This window comes from Alnus glutinosa, chromosome 10 (assembly GCF_958979055.1).
Source record: "Alnus glutinosa chromosome 10, dhAlnGlut1.1, whole genome shotgun sequence".
NCBI lineage: Eukaryota > Viridiplantae > Streptophyta > Magnoliopsida > Fagales > Betulaceae > Alnus > Alnus glutinosa.
Window position 1 is genome coordinate 16,211,887 of NC_084895.1, and position 19,065 is coordinate 16,230,951.

The 19,065-nt window shown below is 44.5% G+C and overlaps 1 protein-coding gene across 1 annotated transcript; it reads right to left on the bottom strand.

The window, feature by feature from the left end:
• Positions 1–274: 274 nt before the first annotated feature.
• Positions 275–1,218, bottom strand: LOC133879100 (putative lipid-binding protein AIR1). Its single transcript, XM_062317646.1, has 2 exons — positions 1,153–1,218; positions 275–762 (listed from the first exon to the last, which is right to left on the bottom strand). The coding sequence occupies exons 1-2, from the start codon at positions 1,216–1,218 to the stop codon at positions 325–327; spliced, it is 504 nt and encodes a 167-aa protein (XP_062173630.1). The 3' UTR covers positions 275–324.
• Positions 1,219–19,065: the final 17,847 nt, after the last annotated feature.

The window sequence follows — 19,065 nt, forward strand, 5'->3', positions numbered from 1 at the left end:
GAAGTACATAAAAACAATATTATAATATATTACAGATGGCTAGCTCATATTCTGAATGAGGAAGTAATACTGACCTTTAGTACAAAGACCTCTAGGGCGGAGCAGACCCCATGAAGCCCTTTGCAGCTTATTTTAATTTTGTTATGTCAAGTCGAATAACTTTCACATCCTATAAAAAAAAATAAAAAAGAACATATATATATTGAAAGCACCATTATTCATGAAGAGAATGTAAGAAACACAGATTTTATTGTTCCCCCATAATGGCCTAGAAGTAGAAGTGGAAGGCCAAGTAGTTCATGATGATGTGACCAATATATGGAACTAGGCGCATTGGAAGCTGGTAGGAAGATTCTTTCCACAGTAATTGAGGAGCAAGCTCAATGAGATGGGGACATTAAGATTGATGCCTAAAACATTGGCCTTGATGGCAGTGCAAAGGCAAACAGAAGCTTCCACATCAGCAAGCCCCTGGATGAGGCTGCAACAAGGTGCCTTTGATGGGGTTCCGACAACAAGGTGCAACAAGTCATTCAATAGGTTGGCACACACTCCTAGCTTAAGGATGTCCTTGGGGCAAGCGCGGGCAGGCTCAGGCCCCGCTAAGGTCAGGTGTAGCTTTACTGAAGGCTGTTTTGGAGTCTTTGGTGGTGATGGTGGGCATCCGCAAGGGAGATGAGTTGAAGAGACCATGGTGAAGAAGAGAAGATTGAGAGATGTTAAGGATTTTCCCGCCAACGTTTGAAAAGATGAGGAGGTTAGCTAAGAGTCTACCGCTACAAGCAGATAGGGCTGAACGAGAGGGAGATTACTCTCTCTCTCTCTCTCATTAATATTTTTGTCTTATTAATTGATGACCATCCGCCGCCGTTCAGAGAAAGCAGGGATGAATCAACTATAAACGCTTGGGTCCGTGGGCTCAAATTAACTAAGGAAAAGAATGGCATCTTCAGACAATAAATGTTGACGTGAAGAGTATTAAAGGGAAACGGACATATAAAAGATTTTTCTCTTCCTGGAAAAAGAAGTAAGTATTATTCTCTAGCAAGAAGTGTTCTCTCATTGCTAAAATCAATTCTAACTTGATCGTCGGAGGAGGCGTTGCCGGGACACCCCGACGACCCCTTTTGTTTTGCAGAATTCTCGAAGAACCCTCACTCTACTCTCATCGACCTTGGGAGCTTCAGTATATTGCATCAATCCGGAATTCCACGTCATCAACATCAAAAAATTCATCAACACTTTGGCGCCGTCTGTGGGAACGACGTGGTACGTGCTACCGTTAGAGCAGGCATACCTGGAATTCTTTATGATGACTACGCGGTTAGTTCGAAGAGGAGTGGTTGGAGAGAGTATGCGTGAAGAGGCCGGAGCTTCCTATGATCCGCAGATAGAGATAGTTTATCTGAGGGAGAAGGTGGAGCAACTTGAAAAGGAGTTAGGCGAACGAGATCATACGGAGCAGCAGGAAGATTCCTTGCGTGGTGATCCGGGGAATCCCGCGTACGAAGGCCCACCCCCCGAGAGGACAGCTGTGGAGGAGAGCAGCACTGAAGATGACATGGAGCTCACCAGCCTTATAAGGAAAAATGAAAAGGAGAAAAAGGAGTGGGCGGAGAAGTTGGCTAAATTGGAACAGCAGTGTGACTACTTGATGGGCTCCACCCAGTTGAAGGCCAAGGGAAAAGCTTCACTGGCTGATAGTTTGTTTTCTACCGCCGCGTCCCCCTTTACTGACCAGATAATGTCATGCCAACTTCCAAGTAAATTTAGAGTGCCTGAAATACCGGTGTATACAGGACTGGGGGACCCGATCGAGCACCTCGCAAGTTTCCGTGCCCACACGGTGTTACATGCCACCCCGGACGAGGTCGCATGTCGAGCTTTCCCCCTTACTTTGGCGGGGGGAGCTCGAGAATGGTTCAGAACCCTGCCGCCTCGTTCAATTTCGAACTTTGAGGGCTTTGCTAAAAAGTTCGTGTCACAATTTATGGCGGGCGTTGTTCAGAAAAAGCCTGCTCAGCAGTTGATGACCATTAAGCAGGGCCCTCAGGAGTCGTTGCGGAACTATCTGCTCCGTTTTAATCAAGAAAGGTTGGCTGCGGAGAGCCAAAGTGAGCAATTCATTCATTGTGCCATATACCAGGGCATAAGGAAGGATGGCGTCCTTATGGCGGATTTGGCGAGGAGGCCAGCCGAAGGGTTACAGGACTTCCTGGACCGAGCTGAAGAGTTTGTAAACCAGGAAGAAACCCTCCGTGCGTTCCGAGGGGCCGAGGGGCCGGCGAAAGAAAACCCCATGCCAGACAGGAAGTTAAAACCGAGGACGGCCCCGGTAGGAAGGGAGGTTGCCGAGCGCAGACCCACTAGGAGAGTTGAAAGTTATCACTGGACGCCCGTGAATGCTCCGACGAAGGAGATTCTCATGGAGATCAGAAAGGATCCGAACTATAAGGATCCCTCGCCAATAAAAGGCCGGCCGCCTCATTACAACCGGCATAAGTACTGCCACTACCATGACTCTTTTGGTCACTATACAGACAATTACATTTCTCTGAAAGAGGTGATCGAAAAGTATATAGCTGATGGCAAGTTGAAACGTTTCGTGGAGAGACGTGAGAGCTCCTCGGACAAGCGCCCTGCGTACAAGTTTGTGGGGAACCAGGGATCATCCGGGCGCGATGCGCGCTCAGGAAAGCAGCAGTACTATCGGGAAAGAAAACCGCCTCAACAGCCCCGCAAGGATGTCCGGGCGGAGAAGTCGCCTCAGCGTGAGCGGAGCAGAAGCCGCAGGAGGCCACAGGACTCGGGGTGTTTCCCCGAAATCCAGACTATAGCTGGAGGCTTTGGAGGTGGAGGCGAGACTTATTCAACTCGCAAGTCTTATGCGAAGGAAATGCGAGAAGTGTCCATTTATGCGGTCGCGAGGCCGGAAAAAGCTGCAAGGCGCGAGAAGTTAACCATCACCTTCTCGGATGAAGATTACGAGGGGGTATACTTACCCCACTCGGATGCCCTGGTGGTAACCATGGTTATAGGAAATCACAGGATTCATCGGGTCTTGGTGGATAATGGTAGTTCAGCGGACATCCTATATAAATCGGCCTTCGACTTGATGAAAATTAGTAAGGACAAGCTTTCTGTTTTCCGATTTCCTCTAGTGGGGTTCGCAGGAGAACAGGTGATGCCACTGGGGTCGATCGAGCTTCAAGTTACGGTGGGCAGTTCCCCAACACAGAAGACAATTCCGGTAAGATTTCTTATTGTCGATCAACCCTCCGCTTACAACGCTATATTCGGGAGGACAGCTCAGGTTGAGTTGAAAGCGGTAACATCGATACCCCATCTTAAAATGAAATTTCCAACGGATGAAGGGGTAGGAGAAGTCCGAGGGGAGCAAAAGGCAGCCCGTAAGTGTTACAATGTCTCCCTGGGGGGTCCCTCTTGGCAGGCACACCCTGGTCAGGAGACAGGTCCTGTGGCTAAATAGCAGCTACAGGCAGGGAGTCCGACCGGGGACCTTGAGGATGTGGAGGTCGGACCCCAAGGTAGGAAGCTCCGAGTAGGCGCACAGCTTCCAACAGACGAAAAAGGGAAGTTGGTGAAATTTTTGCGGGACCATCTTGATGTCTTCGCTTGGGAGCATGATGAGATGCCAGGAATAGACCCCTCGATTATTGAGCACCGACTGAATGTTGACCGGAACTGCAGACCAGTGAAGCAACGGAGGAGGTCTTTTGCCCCAAAGCGCAATCAGGCAATTGCGGACGAAGTGCAAAAGTTGATTAAGGCTGAATTTATCCGGGAAGTTGACTATCCTGAATGGCTGGCCAATGTGGTGTTGGTAAAGAAAGCAAATGGGAAGTGGAGGATGTGTGTGGACTTCACGGACCTCAACAAAGCTTGCCCGAAAGACAGTTTTCCTCTCCCCAGGATAGACCAGCTTGTAGATTCGACGGCCGGTCACGAGGTGTTGAGTTTTATGGATGCATTTTCCGGCTACAATCAGATACGCATAGCGGAATCCGATCAAGAGAAGACGTCGTTCACGACTGATCGCGGGCTATATTGTTATACTGTAATGCCCTTCGGATTAAAAAATGCTGGTGCTACGTACCAAAGACTGGTGAATAAAATGTTCCAGACGCAAATCGGGCGGAATATGGAGGTCTACGTCGACGACATGCTTGTTAAAAGCCTAACTACTGGAGGCCATGTCGCCGATCTAGCGGAAGCGTTCGAAAATCTGAGGAGGTACCAAATGAAGCTGAACCCGCAGAAGTGTGCTTTTGGGGTCGACTCCGGAAAGTTCTTGGGGTTTATGGTGTCACATAGGGGAATAGAAGCGAATCCAGATAAAGTTAAGGCTATATTGGAAATGCCATCCCCTCGGACAATGAAGCAACTGCAGCAATTGACCGGAAGGTTAGCTGCTTTGAACCGTTTCGTTTCCCGGTCGTCGGATAAATGTCTGCCCTTCTTTAGGGTGTTAAAGAAGGCTTTTAGTTGGACAGAAGAATGTGAGAGAGCCTCTGGGGAGCTGAAGACCTACTTAGCCAACCCCCCACTCCTAAGCCGTCCGGTGGAGGGCGAGATCCTCTATTTGTATCTTCCAGTGTCACGAACATGGGTCAGCTCAGTATTGGTTAGGGAGGAATCCGGCAAGCAGAGGCCGGTGTACTTTACTAGTAAGGTATTGCATGGGGCGGAAGAGCTGTAACGCCCCCAAACCGCTAAGGGTTAGGTTCGTCACTTTCTCTTTTAAAAACTGCAAAGATTCGTAAGGTCTGCCAAATATCTTAACTAGTATGCTGATTTAAATAAATATAATAATGATGATTTTAAAACTCAGAGTTTTTAATAAATGCGGAAACGGTCATTTAGAAAAATTTAATTATAAAAGATACAATAACTGAAAATTTTAGGGTAACATAAATGAAATGTCCTAATGCATTCCTAGATCCCATCCCGGCCACCTACGTCTCTCTGTTCATAACCTGAAAACAAAAACAAAATAAGGGGTGAGCACAAAAAACATGCTCAATAAGGAAATCCTCAACCATAAAACAGTTGAGTTAAATTCTTTTGAAAATCTCCAAAACATTTGTCAAAAACTCCCTTTTATAAATCTCCAAAACATTTGTCAAAACTCATTTTTTTTATACACAAGATAATATATATATATTTGAAAATAATTAGTTCTCATAGTATGCCCGGTACACTATTACGCCCTGTGTACGTAGGGTTGCGCGGTCGATGCGGTGACCTCGGGCAGGTAACGCAGTTTACCTGTGGCCACAGGCCCCACCCCCGTCAGCTAATTAATTGAAGTGCACTTAGACTGACATAGAGACAGATACCGCTTTCACTAAGTGAATCAGCGGGTGCGCTTCCATCTCGAGCTACGGTACCGAGCTAAATCTCTCTGCGAATCTCTGCGGGTCTAGGACCCAAAATAATAATCTCCTCCACACACGTGCCCTTTTCTCAAAAATTTCTCCTTTATATATAACTCATAGATTTTTCTCACAAAACTTTCTCATTATTTACTTGTATATCCAGAGGCAACGTGTTGGAGGGTTTTTTACTCAAAATCACGATTTCAAAAATATTATTTTTACTCAATAATTTTCACATCAAAACCAACAAATCCTTTATATAAACAAAATAATTTAATAATTTGAAATACCGAATCAAAAATAATCAAATCGAAATTATGCAAATAAATGAATAATTAAAGTAATATAATAATTTGAGAAGGGGTAGAGGGTTCCCTTACGCAAATAAAGGAATAATTAAAGTAATATAATAAATTTGAGAAGGGGTAGAGGGTTCCCTTACGCAAATAAAGGAATAATTAAAGTAATATAATAAATTTGAGAAGGGGTAGAGGGTTCCCTTACTTGGACTTTCTATTAGCATCGGGATCGAGCTTTTACCAAAATACTTCCTTGCACACACTTCAAGCCTTAAACCACACAAAACTACACAAATCCCACAATTTTCTCTCTTGGCCTTAGGTGTGTGTGTGAGTGAAGCTTGATGGGTATTGTGTCTTCCATTTTGGGTTCTATTTATAAGAGAATGAATGGTTAGGATCAAGTAGACACATTTTGATCCAATGGATGGAAATTAACCTTACCTACCACAATGCACTCAAAAATGCACTCAAACTTACCTACCACAATGCACTCACTTACCTACCACAATGCACTCAAAAATGCACTCAAAAATGCACTCAAACTTACCTACCACAATGCACTCAAAAATGCACTCAAACTTACCTACCACAATGCACTCAAAAATGCACTCAAACTTACCTACCATAATGCACTCAACCTTAATATATAATTCTAACATTATTATTATTATTATTATTTAACCATTCTCATTGCTAGACCAATCTACTATGCCTAGTTTTTCACTCAATGAAATTACTATTTTCTCAAAGGTGGGTTGGGTTTGTAGATAGCAATTGGAATGGGTTGGGTTAAGTTCAAAGATGGCCCAATAATGAATAATGTGAATTTAACATGTGAAATGTGGTTTGGGTTTGTAGATAGCAATTGGAATGGGTTGGGTTAAGTCCAAAGATAGCCCATTAAAGAATAATGTGAATTTCCGTCCAGAACAGGGGTCCTATTTTTCACGGATGCTTTCGGGTACCAAATAAAGTCCAAAAATTATGAAATTTGGAGGGTAGCTAGAGGACTTCAAGATGAGCGTTCAGAATTTTGAATCGACCAAAACGGAGTTCGTTTGACCCTGTTTTCGTTATTCCAAAGTTTAAGGTCTGTTTTGAGTTTTTATCAAATTGCAACTATAAACGTTTCTACAAACAAAAATACACATTTATTTTCATAAATAATCTTAGTTATTCTTTTTCCTTACAAAAATGTTTTAAAATTAATTTAAACCATTATAATTTATGTCCTAAAAATCTGGGGCGCTACAAGAGCGATATCCTCGTATTGAGAAGTTGGCGTATGCTCTGGTGATCTCAGCGCGAAGATTAAGGCCCTACTTCCAAGCCCACGCGGTACGGGTCCTCACCGAATACCCCCTTCGGAAGGTGTTGCAGAAACCAGATTTATCGGGAAGGCTAGTCAATTGGGCAATCGAGTTAGGAGAGTTTGATATAGAGTATCATCCCCGGACCGCAACGAAGGCATAGGCCTCGGCCGATTTTGTAGTAGAGATGACTGAGAGTCCAGAGGAAGGATCATCAAAGGGACCGACTTGGGTTGCCTATGATGATGGTTCCTCAGCAGGGAGAGGAAGCGGAGCTGGAGTGGTGTTCCGAGGGCCTGACCGAGAGGAGCTCAGATACGCCCTTAAATTTGATTTCCCTGCCACTAATAACGAAGCCGAGTATGAGGCTGTGCTTTCGGCCATGGAAATCGTGCGGCAAATGGGAATAATGGATATAGAGATTCAGAGCGATTCGCGGGTAATTGTCGAGCAAATAAATGGAAGTTACGCCACGCAGGAAGCAAGGATGTCCGAATGCCTCGAGAAAGTACACCAGTTTTACTGATACTTTGACAGGGTCGTCATAGTCAAAATTCCCCGGGAGAAGAACGGGTTGGCAGACGCTCTCTCGCGAATTGGATCAGGAACGGACCCGGCGGCGTCAGTAAGTGGCTGCAAAGTTCTGATCAAAGCTCACCCCACAGTACTGTCGACAGGAGAGCTGATGCAAGTAGGCGAAGTGGACCCTAAGTGGGCTACTGAAATTGTGCAGTATCTGAGAACAGGTGAGCTCCCATCGGCCAAGGAGGATGCCCAGAGGATCATCCGCCATTCGGCGCGTTATGTTCTAGTTGGAGGAACTTTTTACCGACGGGGGTATTCTTTTCCCTTACTAAAATGCTTGCCGAGTGAAGATGCGGATTACGTGTTGAGGGAAGTGCACCATGGAGTATGCGGAAATCATTCAAGAGCTAAGGCTCTGGCGAACAAGGTTATCAGGGCAGGATATTACTGGCCGACGATGAGCAAGGACGCAGCGGAGTTAGTAAGAACCCGTGACGCGTGCCAGAGATTCTGCCGTATCCCCAGAAGCTCCCCGTAATATCTTCATTCTATTACCTCCCCCTGGCCATTCGCCAAGTGGGGAGTCGTCATCGTCGGTCCCCTGCCGACGGGAAAATGTAACAAGAAGTTTGTACTGGTTGCAGTGGACTATTTCACTAAGTGGGCCGAGGCCGAGGCACTTGCGACAATCACAACCGAGAATGTCATTAAGTTCCTATGGAAGTCGATAGTGTGCAGATTTGGGATACCCTATGCCATGGTGACCGATAATGGCAAGCAGTTCGATTGTGGCCGTTTCCGTGAATGGTGCTCCGAGCTGGGCATACGGAAGAGTTTCTCCACTCCTGTCTTCCCTAAGTCGAACGGCCAGGTAGAGGCCACTAACAAAACGTTGATTCAAATGTTGACGAAGAAACTTGGCCAGAAGAAGGGAGCATGGGTCGAGTACCTCCCGGAAGTGCTCTGGTCCTACCGGACTACGGTCAGAACTGCAACAGGAGAGACCCCGTTCGCCCTCACCTATGGGATGGAAGCAGTAGTACCAGTTGAGGTAGGGTCACCAAGTTTCAGAGTGGCCCACTACAATCCAGGGTTGAATGAAGAGGGCATGAATCTGCGCTTGGATTTGTTGCAGGAAAGACGGGAGGACGCCCGTGCAGCATGTGCGGCCTATCAACGCCGTGTGGCCAAGTATTATGATAAGAAGGTCAGACCCAGGGAACTTCAAGTTGGCGATTGGGTCCTGCGGAAGGTCAATCTGATGACTCGAGAGCCTACTGATGGTAAGCTGGGACCAAACTGGGAAGGGCCATATAGAGTTGTTAGCTCTTGTGAGAACGGGGCCTATCGCCTGGCTACGAAACAAGGGAAAGCACTCCCAAGGGCCTGGAATGTAGAACACCTCAAAAAATACTACTTTTGAAACTCTTGTCCAGTAAAGCGAAGCTTTTGTTGTATCAATTCTAACAAGCTCACCCCCTGTATCCGGGCAGGGGGGTTAAAGGGAGCCCGCCCCCATGAGGGGAGCAACGGGTGGACCCCCTGTCTCCGAACAGGGGGGTAAAGGGAGCCCGCCCCCACGAGGGGAGCAACGGGTGGACCCCCTGTCTCCGGACAGGGGGTAAAAGGAGCCCGCCCCCACGAGGGGAGCAACGGGTGGACCCCCTGTCTCCGGACAGGGGGGTAAAAGGAGCCCGCCCCCACGAGGGGAGGAACGGGTGGACCCCCTGTCTCCGGACAGGGCGGGGGGACGTCAATAACGTTATAGGGAACTCACGTGACAACGTCCGACCATAGGGATACCACCCTTCCTCACCTCGGACACGTGGGATAATTTAACCCCGTTCTTAACAACAGATTAACATTCGACTGCTTTGTTTGGGATCACCTGGGTTTTCCCGTTTCAAATAGCAAATCCCTCCGTTCCTACTCAGTAGCAACACACGGATTTGGGGGGGAAGAGTGAGGTAAGTGATCCCACTCCCTCTGACGTTTGTATATTTTTATTTGGTTGTGTTAGTTAAAAGTGGAAATGAGTGCTCCAGAATAATCAAGGGACAACCTTTAAAGGAGATATTTTAGAGCAGAAAAAGAGCATGCTTATTAATAGGATATACAATTACACGTTGTAAAATATTTGGGCTGGCGTACATGAAGGCAAGTCGTGCGCCAACAGGTCGCTGGCCTCGTGCCTTTGAATAGCTGGGTTCCCGTCTGCCTGGCGTTTCGACCTCTGACAGCGTCTCCATAGAGATGAGGTCTCATCTTCCCTCACAGCCAGCGTCTCCATGGAGAGGAACTCATAGTAAGGGCCGGCGACTCCCGACCGGGCGTGATAAGCAGTGGAATATCTCCGGCGTAAAGCCGGAGATCGCGCCTCCCTTACTAGATAAAGCCGAAGATCGCGCATCCAAGTGGGTCAAGATGCTGAGATCGGGGCACTCCTAGCTTCATGCCCAAGTGCTGGAACCGCAAGGGCATCGCGACTCCAAATGAGAGAAGGTAAGTGCGAGAACTTAGAATGAAGATGTGATGGACGAGGGAAGCCTGGAAGTACATATATATAGGCGCGAAATTGTTTAATGCATTCGCGATTCCCGCGATGGCAGGTAAACCTAACACTGAAAAGTTAGATTGAAAATTAATTTCGGCCGGTAGCCATTAATGGGGTAAGGCCAGACAAGATGTTTATTAATGGCGTCAATAAGTGAAACGTACTGTTTCCTTTCATTAAAAAAACAACAAAGTGAAACAGTACATAGATATTTTTCCTTTAAAAGAAAGAGACTATCGGGGGTTGCCGGGGACGCTGCTGGAGGAAGGAGCCCCTTCTGCCCCATGATGGGCGCCCCCTCTCACCGGAGATGACTTCGCTCTGGACGCAGAGGAAGTAGACCCTGGCTCTGAGTTTTCGACAGGAGCGGGTTGAGAGGTCTTCGGACCCCAGTTGGTTACATGGGGGAACTGATCGACTCCTAGTTTGGCCATGGTCTCCAAGGCCTCGTCCGGGATCTGGATGGTGCTGATATCGAGGTCCTTGAAGGACTCGTCACCGGTCGGGGCGCTTCTGGCGACACCCCTGTAGTGCTCGAAGCCCCAGTTGAAACCCACGGCCCATGATGCATCTCGGAGTTCCGGAACCTGAGAAAGCTCCCTTGTAAGCTCGACCACTTGGAGATGAAGCTCTTCAATCCTCTCCACAGCTTCTCTCCTTTCTTCGAACGCGCTGATCTGAAGGTCGATGGCTTGCTTTTTGTCTGCGATAGCTTGTTCGAGCTCCGACCTAACCTTGTCCCTGGCAGTAAGCACCACGCCCTTCTCGGACAACGCTTGATCCCTTTCCTCGGAGAGTTTCTCTTTGTCAAGCACGGCTCGGTCTCTAGCCGACTGTGTTGATTGCAGTTCGGACTTCAACGCCGAATTCTCGGCTTGTAGAGACTGGAAGATTGAAGCTCGACCTCTAGTGTAGCCTCAAGTTTGACCTTCTCGGACAGTGCGTCCTTTTGGCGAGCTTGGGCCATAGACAAGATACTTTCAAGAGTCTCCATGTCATTGACCATCCTTTCGCAGCTATTCAGGGTGCTCTGCAATGTACTCTCTCAGAGCTCGGACAGCTTCTGAAGCCTGAGCCGATGCTTTTCGGATTCGGCCAAGGCCCTTCTTTGCCCCCCGGACTCCTCTTCTAGCTCCTCCACGCGGGCCCTTAAAGACCGGATAGTCTCGGACTGGTCTTGTTCGGAGCCGCGGAGGCTTTTCCAAGATGTGGCTACGTCCACGGCGAACTACACAAAGATAATGCACCAATGCGTGAGCAGAAATAGGAGATAAACTACTACCGAAGTATGGATTGCCGAACCACGTACCTGGAGGATCTTTCCAGTGAGCTGTTCGGCGTAGCCTTCCACTGAGAGCTGCCTGAGCTGAGGACTATAGTCCGGGGTGATCAAGGAACTCAGAGCCTCCAAGGGACATCCCGCCAGTCCTTCGATCCTAAAGTCCGGCCGTCGCCCGGTGGTTACAGGGGTGGTTGGAGGAGCGGAAGTTGAAGCTCCGGGAACCTCGCGGGTTGAAATCAGAGCTGGGGACTCGGGTCTTGTTGATGAAATAACCGTCGGCGAGGCCTGCTCAAGTGCCTCCCTTTCGGAAGCCACTTCTTCTTGTAATTTGTTAAATTCTTGAGAGAAGGTGTCCGGGTCTTTCCCCAGTAGCGGGTGAGTAGGTGACCCTCTGGGAAGAACTTCGTCCCCCTTTGTAACATCAACACCGAAGATCAGACCAGCCTACGGGCGATCAACCGGATCATCTGAAAAGGGCACAGGCGTGGTAGACGCAGGAAGGGAAGTAGCCATCGGAGGGTTCCGGTTCCTCGGGGGTGCGTAAACCTTGGCCATGGCTAAAATCCGGTCAACCATGAACCTGCTGTCCCTCTGGGCTTGAAGCCTTTTAGGCTCAGGACCTTCGTCGGTCTCTGAAGCGACCCTTTTCCCTTTCTGCTTCTGCGAAAGAGCCTCATGTCGAACGGCCAAGCCCTCCGCAGGTTGTGAAGGAGAGCTGGGCTCAACTGGAGAAACGGTGGAGCACCCAACCACTTCAGTTAGGACAGCAGCAGTGACCACGTCTTCGGTGACCTCCTCGAAAGAGATGGGGGGTGAGCGAGCGCTCAAGCCAGGAGAAGGGGGACCCGCACGATGGTCACGAGGAAGGATCGTCACAGCCGAAGAAGAATTCCCCTCCTCTCCCTCGGACGAGGCTTCGACCACTTCGTCGATCTCCCTCATAATGGAGTCGTCGGAACAGATCGACGAATCGGATGATAACCTGTCCGGGGAAGCCTCTGGAGCTCGGGAAGCCGGAACCTGTGGGTGATAAACCTTTGAGGCGCGTGTCCTCTTGGGAGACTGACCGGCCTACCTCCCCAAAGTGTTCCCTTTTTTGGCGGCCTTCTTCGGAACCTTGCCCGGAATGGGCCTGCTGGTCGTCACAGACCACCCAGCTATCGGAGCCCCCCGCTTGTCCAGGATTATTTTTTGCTCGGGGATTTGGTACCCAAAGCACTCGTTCAGGCTCTGAACGGAAATGAGGTTCTCGTAGTCGATCGACAACTGGACTGCCCTGGCCGAAAAGGAGAGCATGGTGTTGACTTCTTTGACTTTGGCAATGCTCAATGTGGGCAAAATCCGTAAGTCGTTGACCAACGGCCTCCACTCCCTGGGAACCCTTTGGGAGTCTGGAATAGCCGACTGGGAAGGGCATTCCCATTCTCCGGAAACCCGGAAGAACTGTTGTCTCCAACCTTTTTTGTTCCCATATTTGCGCTGATCGAGGTAGATGAATATCGGATCTTGGCGCACTCGCAATTCGACCGCCCCGTCCTTGGTAAATGGACGGTATATACTGAAGAACTAGGCGGCATCCATCTCAGTTCCGAGGACCTGCCGCCACAGGATAGATGACGCCACCACGTACCTCCAGCCATTCGGAGCGATCTGGCCGGGGGCTACCCCGAGGAACGCACACACCTCGCGAACAATCTTTGGGAACGGGAGTCGTACCCCTGCCATGAGCATCCGCTCTGTCAAGGTAACTTCACCCCTGGCTATTCCCAACGATCCGGGCTCTTGAAAGAATACTTTGACAGATGGGCCGATATCGTAAGCCCTCCGAAGAGTCGCCTCGTGGCACCCCAACTAGGTCGACTCTAACCGGTCTTCCGGCGGTACCAAACGGACGGCCCCTGGTCTGACAGTAGGAGGGGGGACGACGGCAAGAGGAACAGGCTCATCGGGAGCGTCAACGTGACTCCTGGGTGCTGGGTCTCTACGAGTGATGGCCATGTGGTGGTCGGAGGAAGCAACGAAGAGAAGGAGCCGAGAAAGCAAGAAGACGAAAATAGAATAAGCCAATGGGAAGGTGAAACCAGAGAGAGATGACAAGGAAGATGAAGGAAAATGAGAGAGAGACGAGCTATTTATGGGTGGACCAGCAAGCACAGGTAATCGAATGGGCGGACGGACGAATACTGGAAGCCGAAGAGACGACTGATAGGCAGTGGAAAACGAAGGGACATGTGACTGTTTGATTGATGGCGGCGAATTAATTTTCTCACCGGCACGAAAGTCGAAAGGTCTTCTTGTCGTCATTATTGCGCCGTGAGCAAAAGCCCCCTATCCCTGACAAATATGCCCGTGCAGGTAAGTTCGGACACTCCTTTCCTGGGACCCACCATGGAAGCTTGAATGCCCTCGAATTAGATGGCGGAAAAGGGACGACCCCGGGAAAAATGGCAGAATTCTCTTTCCCTTAGTGAGGAACGGAGAGAGAATTCGGGGGGTAAGTGTTAAGGACTTTCCCGCCAACGTTTGAAAAGATGAGGAGGTTAGCTAAGAGTCTACGGCTACAAGCAGATAGGGCTGAACGAGAGGGAGATTACTCTCTCTCATTAATATTTTTGTCTTATTAATTGATGACCATCCGCCGCCGTTCAGAGAAAGCAGGGATGAATCAACTATAAATGCCTGGGTCCGTGGGCTCAAATTAACTAAGGAAAAGAATGGCATCTTCAGACAATAAATGTTGACGTGAAGAGTATTAAAGGGAAACGAACATATAAAAGATTTTTCTCTTCCTGGAAAAAGAAGTAAGTATTATTCTCTAGCAAGAAGTGTTCTCTCATTGCTAAAATCAATTCTAACTTGATCGTCGGAGGAGGCGTTGCCGGGACACCCCGACGACCCCTTTTGTTTTGCAGAATTCTCGAAGAACCCTCACTCTACTCTCATCGACCTTGGGAGCTTCAGTATATTGCATCAATCCGGAATTCCACGTCATCAACATCAAAAAATTCATCAACAAGAGAGATCACTAGAAAAACTATGGTTGTGATAGCCTTGGATCCCATTTTGAGACACACTTGCAGCCTTGCTAATTAAGGGTATGAGATGTGTGTTGTATTGGGATGTCTTTGGAGTGGTGCAGGATGTCGAAATGGGTTGGGGTTTATATAGATGGAGAATTTTGTTAAGGGAATAAAATAACATGGAGAGATTGGAGACCCCTGTGACTTGTGAACAAATTGGATTGGATCAAAGGCCTTCCAGTACTACTAGCTGGAACTTTGCATGAATTCATCCTGCACCAAAAACAAAAATAGACGACCTAGATCTTTCTAATGTTGTTACTTTTTACATTTTCTAATAAAAATAATGCTACGTACCACACAAATGTTTCATGCACAAAGTTGATGTGATAAGGCCTAACGGCCACCATATATATATATATATCAGCGTTGTAAGATATTTATGGGATATATGTTTGTGTGGTATGTAGCATTACTCAACTCAGAGTTCTTCATTATTATATTTTTATACGAGTAATGTTATATATACACCATACTTTAATTTATCTCACTTTGTTGATGTACTCTCATTCAGCCTTTGGAATTTTTTTTTTTTTTTTAAAGAAAAAAGATATGTTTGCAATGTTACATTAGCAAAGTAAGATAAAAATGAGGTATTTAGTATTGAGTAATGCTATATACCAAACTAATATTCCATAAATATGCTACTATATATGCTACATAAGTCCGTGACAATGTCAATTTGCTTTTGATTTTATTTTATTTTATTTCTTTTTAACAACGGCTGTTTTAAATGCACATTAACACCTACGACAGCATAATAAAATAATAATAGAATAGTGCTTGAAGTCAAGTAAACCAAATTACTGCGATCATAAAATGGTCGTGCTTTCATACACACATCTCTAATCGTCCAAAAAGAAGCAAAGTGGCTTTAATTTATTATTCATTCCTAGCTCGGTAAGTATTCTAAATGGCCAGCTAACTCTTATAATAGTTATTTCCATTTTTATTTATGGAAAGGAAACACCCAATGACCCTAATAATGCAAATACTTTAATGAAAGTACATAAAAACAATATAATCTATAAGAGATTGTTGCCCATATTCTGAAATTTGAATAAGTTTGTAATACTGACCTTTAGTACATGAGGCCAGCTGCAGCTTATTTTTAATTTTGTTATATATGCCACGTTGAACAATAGGTTAGGAACCACCCCGGCAGTATGGCAAGGGTATATTGGGAAATTCAATATACCGGGTTAAGGTTTAAATAATATTAGTATACATATGATGTAACTCTATTCTTTCGACATAATTAAAAATTAGTAGGTCGCGCTTGTGAACGTAAAGACATTGCCGAATGATGTAGGTTCTCCATGTACTTTTTTTTTTTCATTTTTGTTTGTAGTTTTTCCTAAATTGCATAATCTCAACATGATCCGGCACGGAAAGCATGGATAAGAAGAAGAGAATAACTGCGTCTTCAAGTTTATTAATGTAACAAGCTACGTATAGCTTAAAAAATAAAAGTATAGACACAAAGAGAACATGGGGTGACATGTATCGATCATTACTATTTTTCGAATATTCATTACCAGAGTTGTAAAGTTTTTTTCCTGATACAATGAGCTCTCTTTAAATAGAAAATACAAAGCTCCTAAAGAGAAAATCTAGATAAAGATAATTCTGCAACAACTACTAATAAAAATATTCCAACAACGGATACTAAAACCTAATAGAAAAAACTTCACTCATCACTTCCGATCTTTAATCACTTTGGCAATCATACCATTAAACTTAAAAAAAAATTTAAATTTAATTAGTGTATCCTTTTTTTATTTTATTTTTTTTCAATTTTGACCATATCCCATCTAAATTCAATGTTAAATCAAACTGTTGACGAGTAAAATGTCCTTTATACCCCTAATATGTTTATAAAATTATAAAAGTTATTGATTTAATAATAATTATTATTATTTTTTCTAATCAAGTTTGACTCACTGGTGGGTCACAAAGACCAACCTTTTGACCCATTAGTGGGTACCTCTGCGTGACCCACCGGGGGTCACAACCTTTTCAATATTATTTTTTTTATAAGGGAGGGGTATTTTGAAAATTTAGCTTTCTTTGCTAGGATTTAATGTTGGATTTGGATGGGAGGGTGGAAATTGAGAAAAATTGAAATATGGATATATTAAATTGACATTTTTTAAAGTTTAAAGGTATGATTACAAAAGTAATGAAAGATCAAAGGTAGTAAGTGAAGTTTTCCCAACCTAATAAGCAACTAAATCACCTAAGAAAAAAAGTGTTACCAAATCTTAAATCTTAAAAGTAATAAAAATAAACTAAAGATGGACAATTCAAAATAAATAGTAAAATCCTAATCTAATATATATATATATATATAAAAAAAAATCAATTAATTTTTTTTTTTTTTTTGTCAACCAAATATAGTTGATAGTTGACGAGTAATGATTAACTACCACCTAAATATACAACTTTTCACCACCTTGCCACATTGGCAAGGTGGTCCCTCACCTTAATTTATTTTTAAAAAATAAAAAAAAAAAAAATCAAAAGGTAGTGGGGGACTACCTTGCCACATAGGCAAGGTAGTGAAAAGTTGTATATTTGGGTGACATTGAATCATTACTCACAGTTGACAATCTGTTAGGATCGTAACAAATCTAACAAATTCTTTCATTTTATAGTTTCATTGTCCTAAACCGAACAAAAATCTCCTCAAATAACACTTTCCCAATATGTTCATCTTATTTTTCTTAATTCGAAAAACTCCGAAAATATGAGTAAATGTCATCCATTTTTTTCATCCACCGGTCGTCTATAGTGTCATTATTTAAACAAATGAAGTAGGAGGAAAGATTTGGGATGAAGGGCGTGGTACGACTTTTATGGGCGTGGGTTGAAGGGGATAAGTCTGAATCATGTGGATAATAGGTTTAAATTGCTTTTCGGGCATGGTCAAATGTTCAGTGTACTACTTTGGACATTCGGTGTACAGTTTTTAACCAAGAAATGGGTTTACTTTGAACGTTCAACCAATGGTTAAAATTTTTTATTTGTTTTGATTTTTAGGAAAATAATTTTGAGGGAACTTAGTTGAATAAATTTTGTACTATGAGCATATTTTTGTAAAAAGGTATTATAACAGTTAATTACTTGTTATTTATATAATTATTTTGGGGAATTACAAAAAACTTGGGGTATCCAACTACAAAAAGACAAGCACTTTGAGACAACGTTGATTTCTTACTTTTCACCTCTATTTTTGTGATTCAACGTAGTTTAATATAAATAGGGTACCCAATAAATCTTGATTTGAATTGCTACATTTTCTCTGACTCTTTCTAGTTATATGGGAAACAATCCAAAATAAATGGATATGAAAGCTATAATTGTAAACCACAATCAAATCTATGGAAGTATTGGTTTACCTAACCTTATTGGAGATGCTCTAAGGCATGTATGTATTGTTTTTTTAACTTCATAAAGTTTAGCCTAATGAGGAGACAAAGGAGAGTAGTGGGGAGAGACAAAAAAAGGTAGGGTCAAGGTCATTAGTTTGAACAGAGAAATGAGGATGCATGTTGGGAGGTGAAGAGGGACGTAAAGAGATATGGGAAAGGTCATTAAGTTGCTTTTTCGGAAGAATATGGATAAGTAATTCCATCATTACTACCATAAGTTTTTCAATACATTTGCAAGCCATGGATTTGAGATTCAATGCTGTAAGTAGTATTGGAAAACTTATGCTAGTGGTGATGGATTACTTACTAACGGTTTTGATAATGGAATCGTGCCTAACACCAAAAGGAGTTGGTCCTTTAATCCCCTCAAATGGGGGGGTTTCCATTTAATACATTGTGACGTTTGGTTCTAAACTCTTCATATGTTTATACAAACAACTAATTTAGATGACTTTTGATCAAAATTACTTATTAAGTTAATGTAACTACAAAAAAAAAAAAAAAAAAAACACGGTTAAGTGTTTACGGTTAGTGTGACAACCCGTTTTTTTTTTTTTTTTATATACAAAACGTAAAAACGAGTCATCGCAGTGGCACGATTATATGTCATTCAGCCAACATAGGCACATGCTCATAACATGCACCTGATATACAGAGTTACATCTACAGCGGAAGAAATCATAATACTATCAATAAAGCGGAAAAGCATAACTATAATCACACTCATTCTCTAAACAAAAACGAGCCATAATACAAGTCTATTTGTTTAAAGTTTAACTACATATACTACTACAAAAGAATGGCTGCTACAAAATATTGCGTGACCCACACGCCAAGCCATACACAAAAGTACCCAAAAATAAGGACACTATAGTCCTACCTCATTACGATCGTCGCTACGTTCTTCAATCGTAGTAACCCAAGTAGTGTGCTACCGGGTCGTCGTCCGCCTCAAGAGTACCTGCAATCACAGGAATATCATCTACACGGTTGTGGTGGTATCCACATCCGCATAGGTGAAATGACGAGTTCACCGCCTTAGCATAAAACATACTAAGACCTCAGTGGTATAAGACTAACTGAGTTTTCGCAAAGAACCAACCTTTCTTTTATTTTTTAGTCATGCGAGCACTATATTAGTTACAATTTACCAATAGCTAATGCAGCAACCATCGACTA

What these genes read in the sequence shown, in the direction of transcription:
- LOC133879100 (XM_062317646.1), bottom strand. Translation starts at nt 1,218, where the DNA reads ATGACGTGGAATTCCGGATTGATGCAATATACTGAAGCTCCCAAGGTC. An exon ending in TCGATGAGAGTAGAGTGAGG is followed by an intron (nt 763 to 1,152) that starts GTTCTTCGAGAA and finishes GTAGACTCTTAG; the next exon opens with CTAACCTCCTCATCTTTTCA.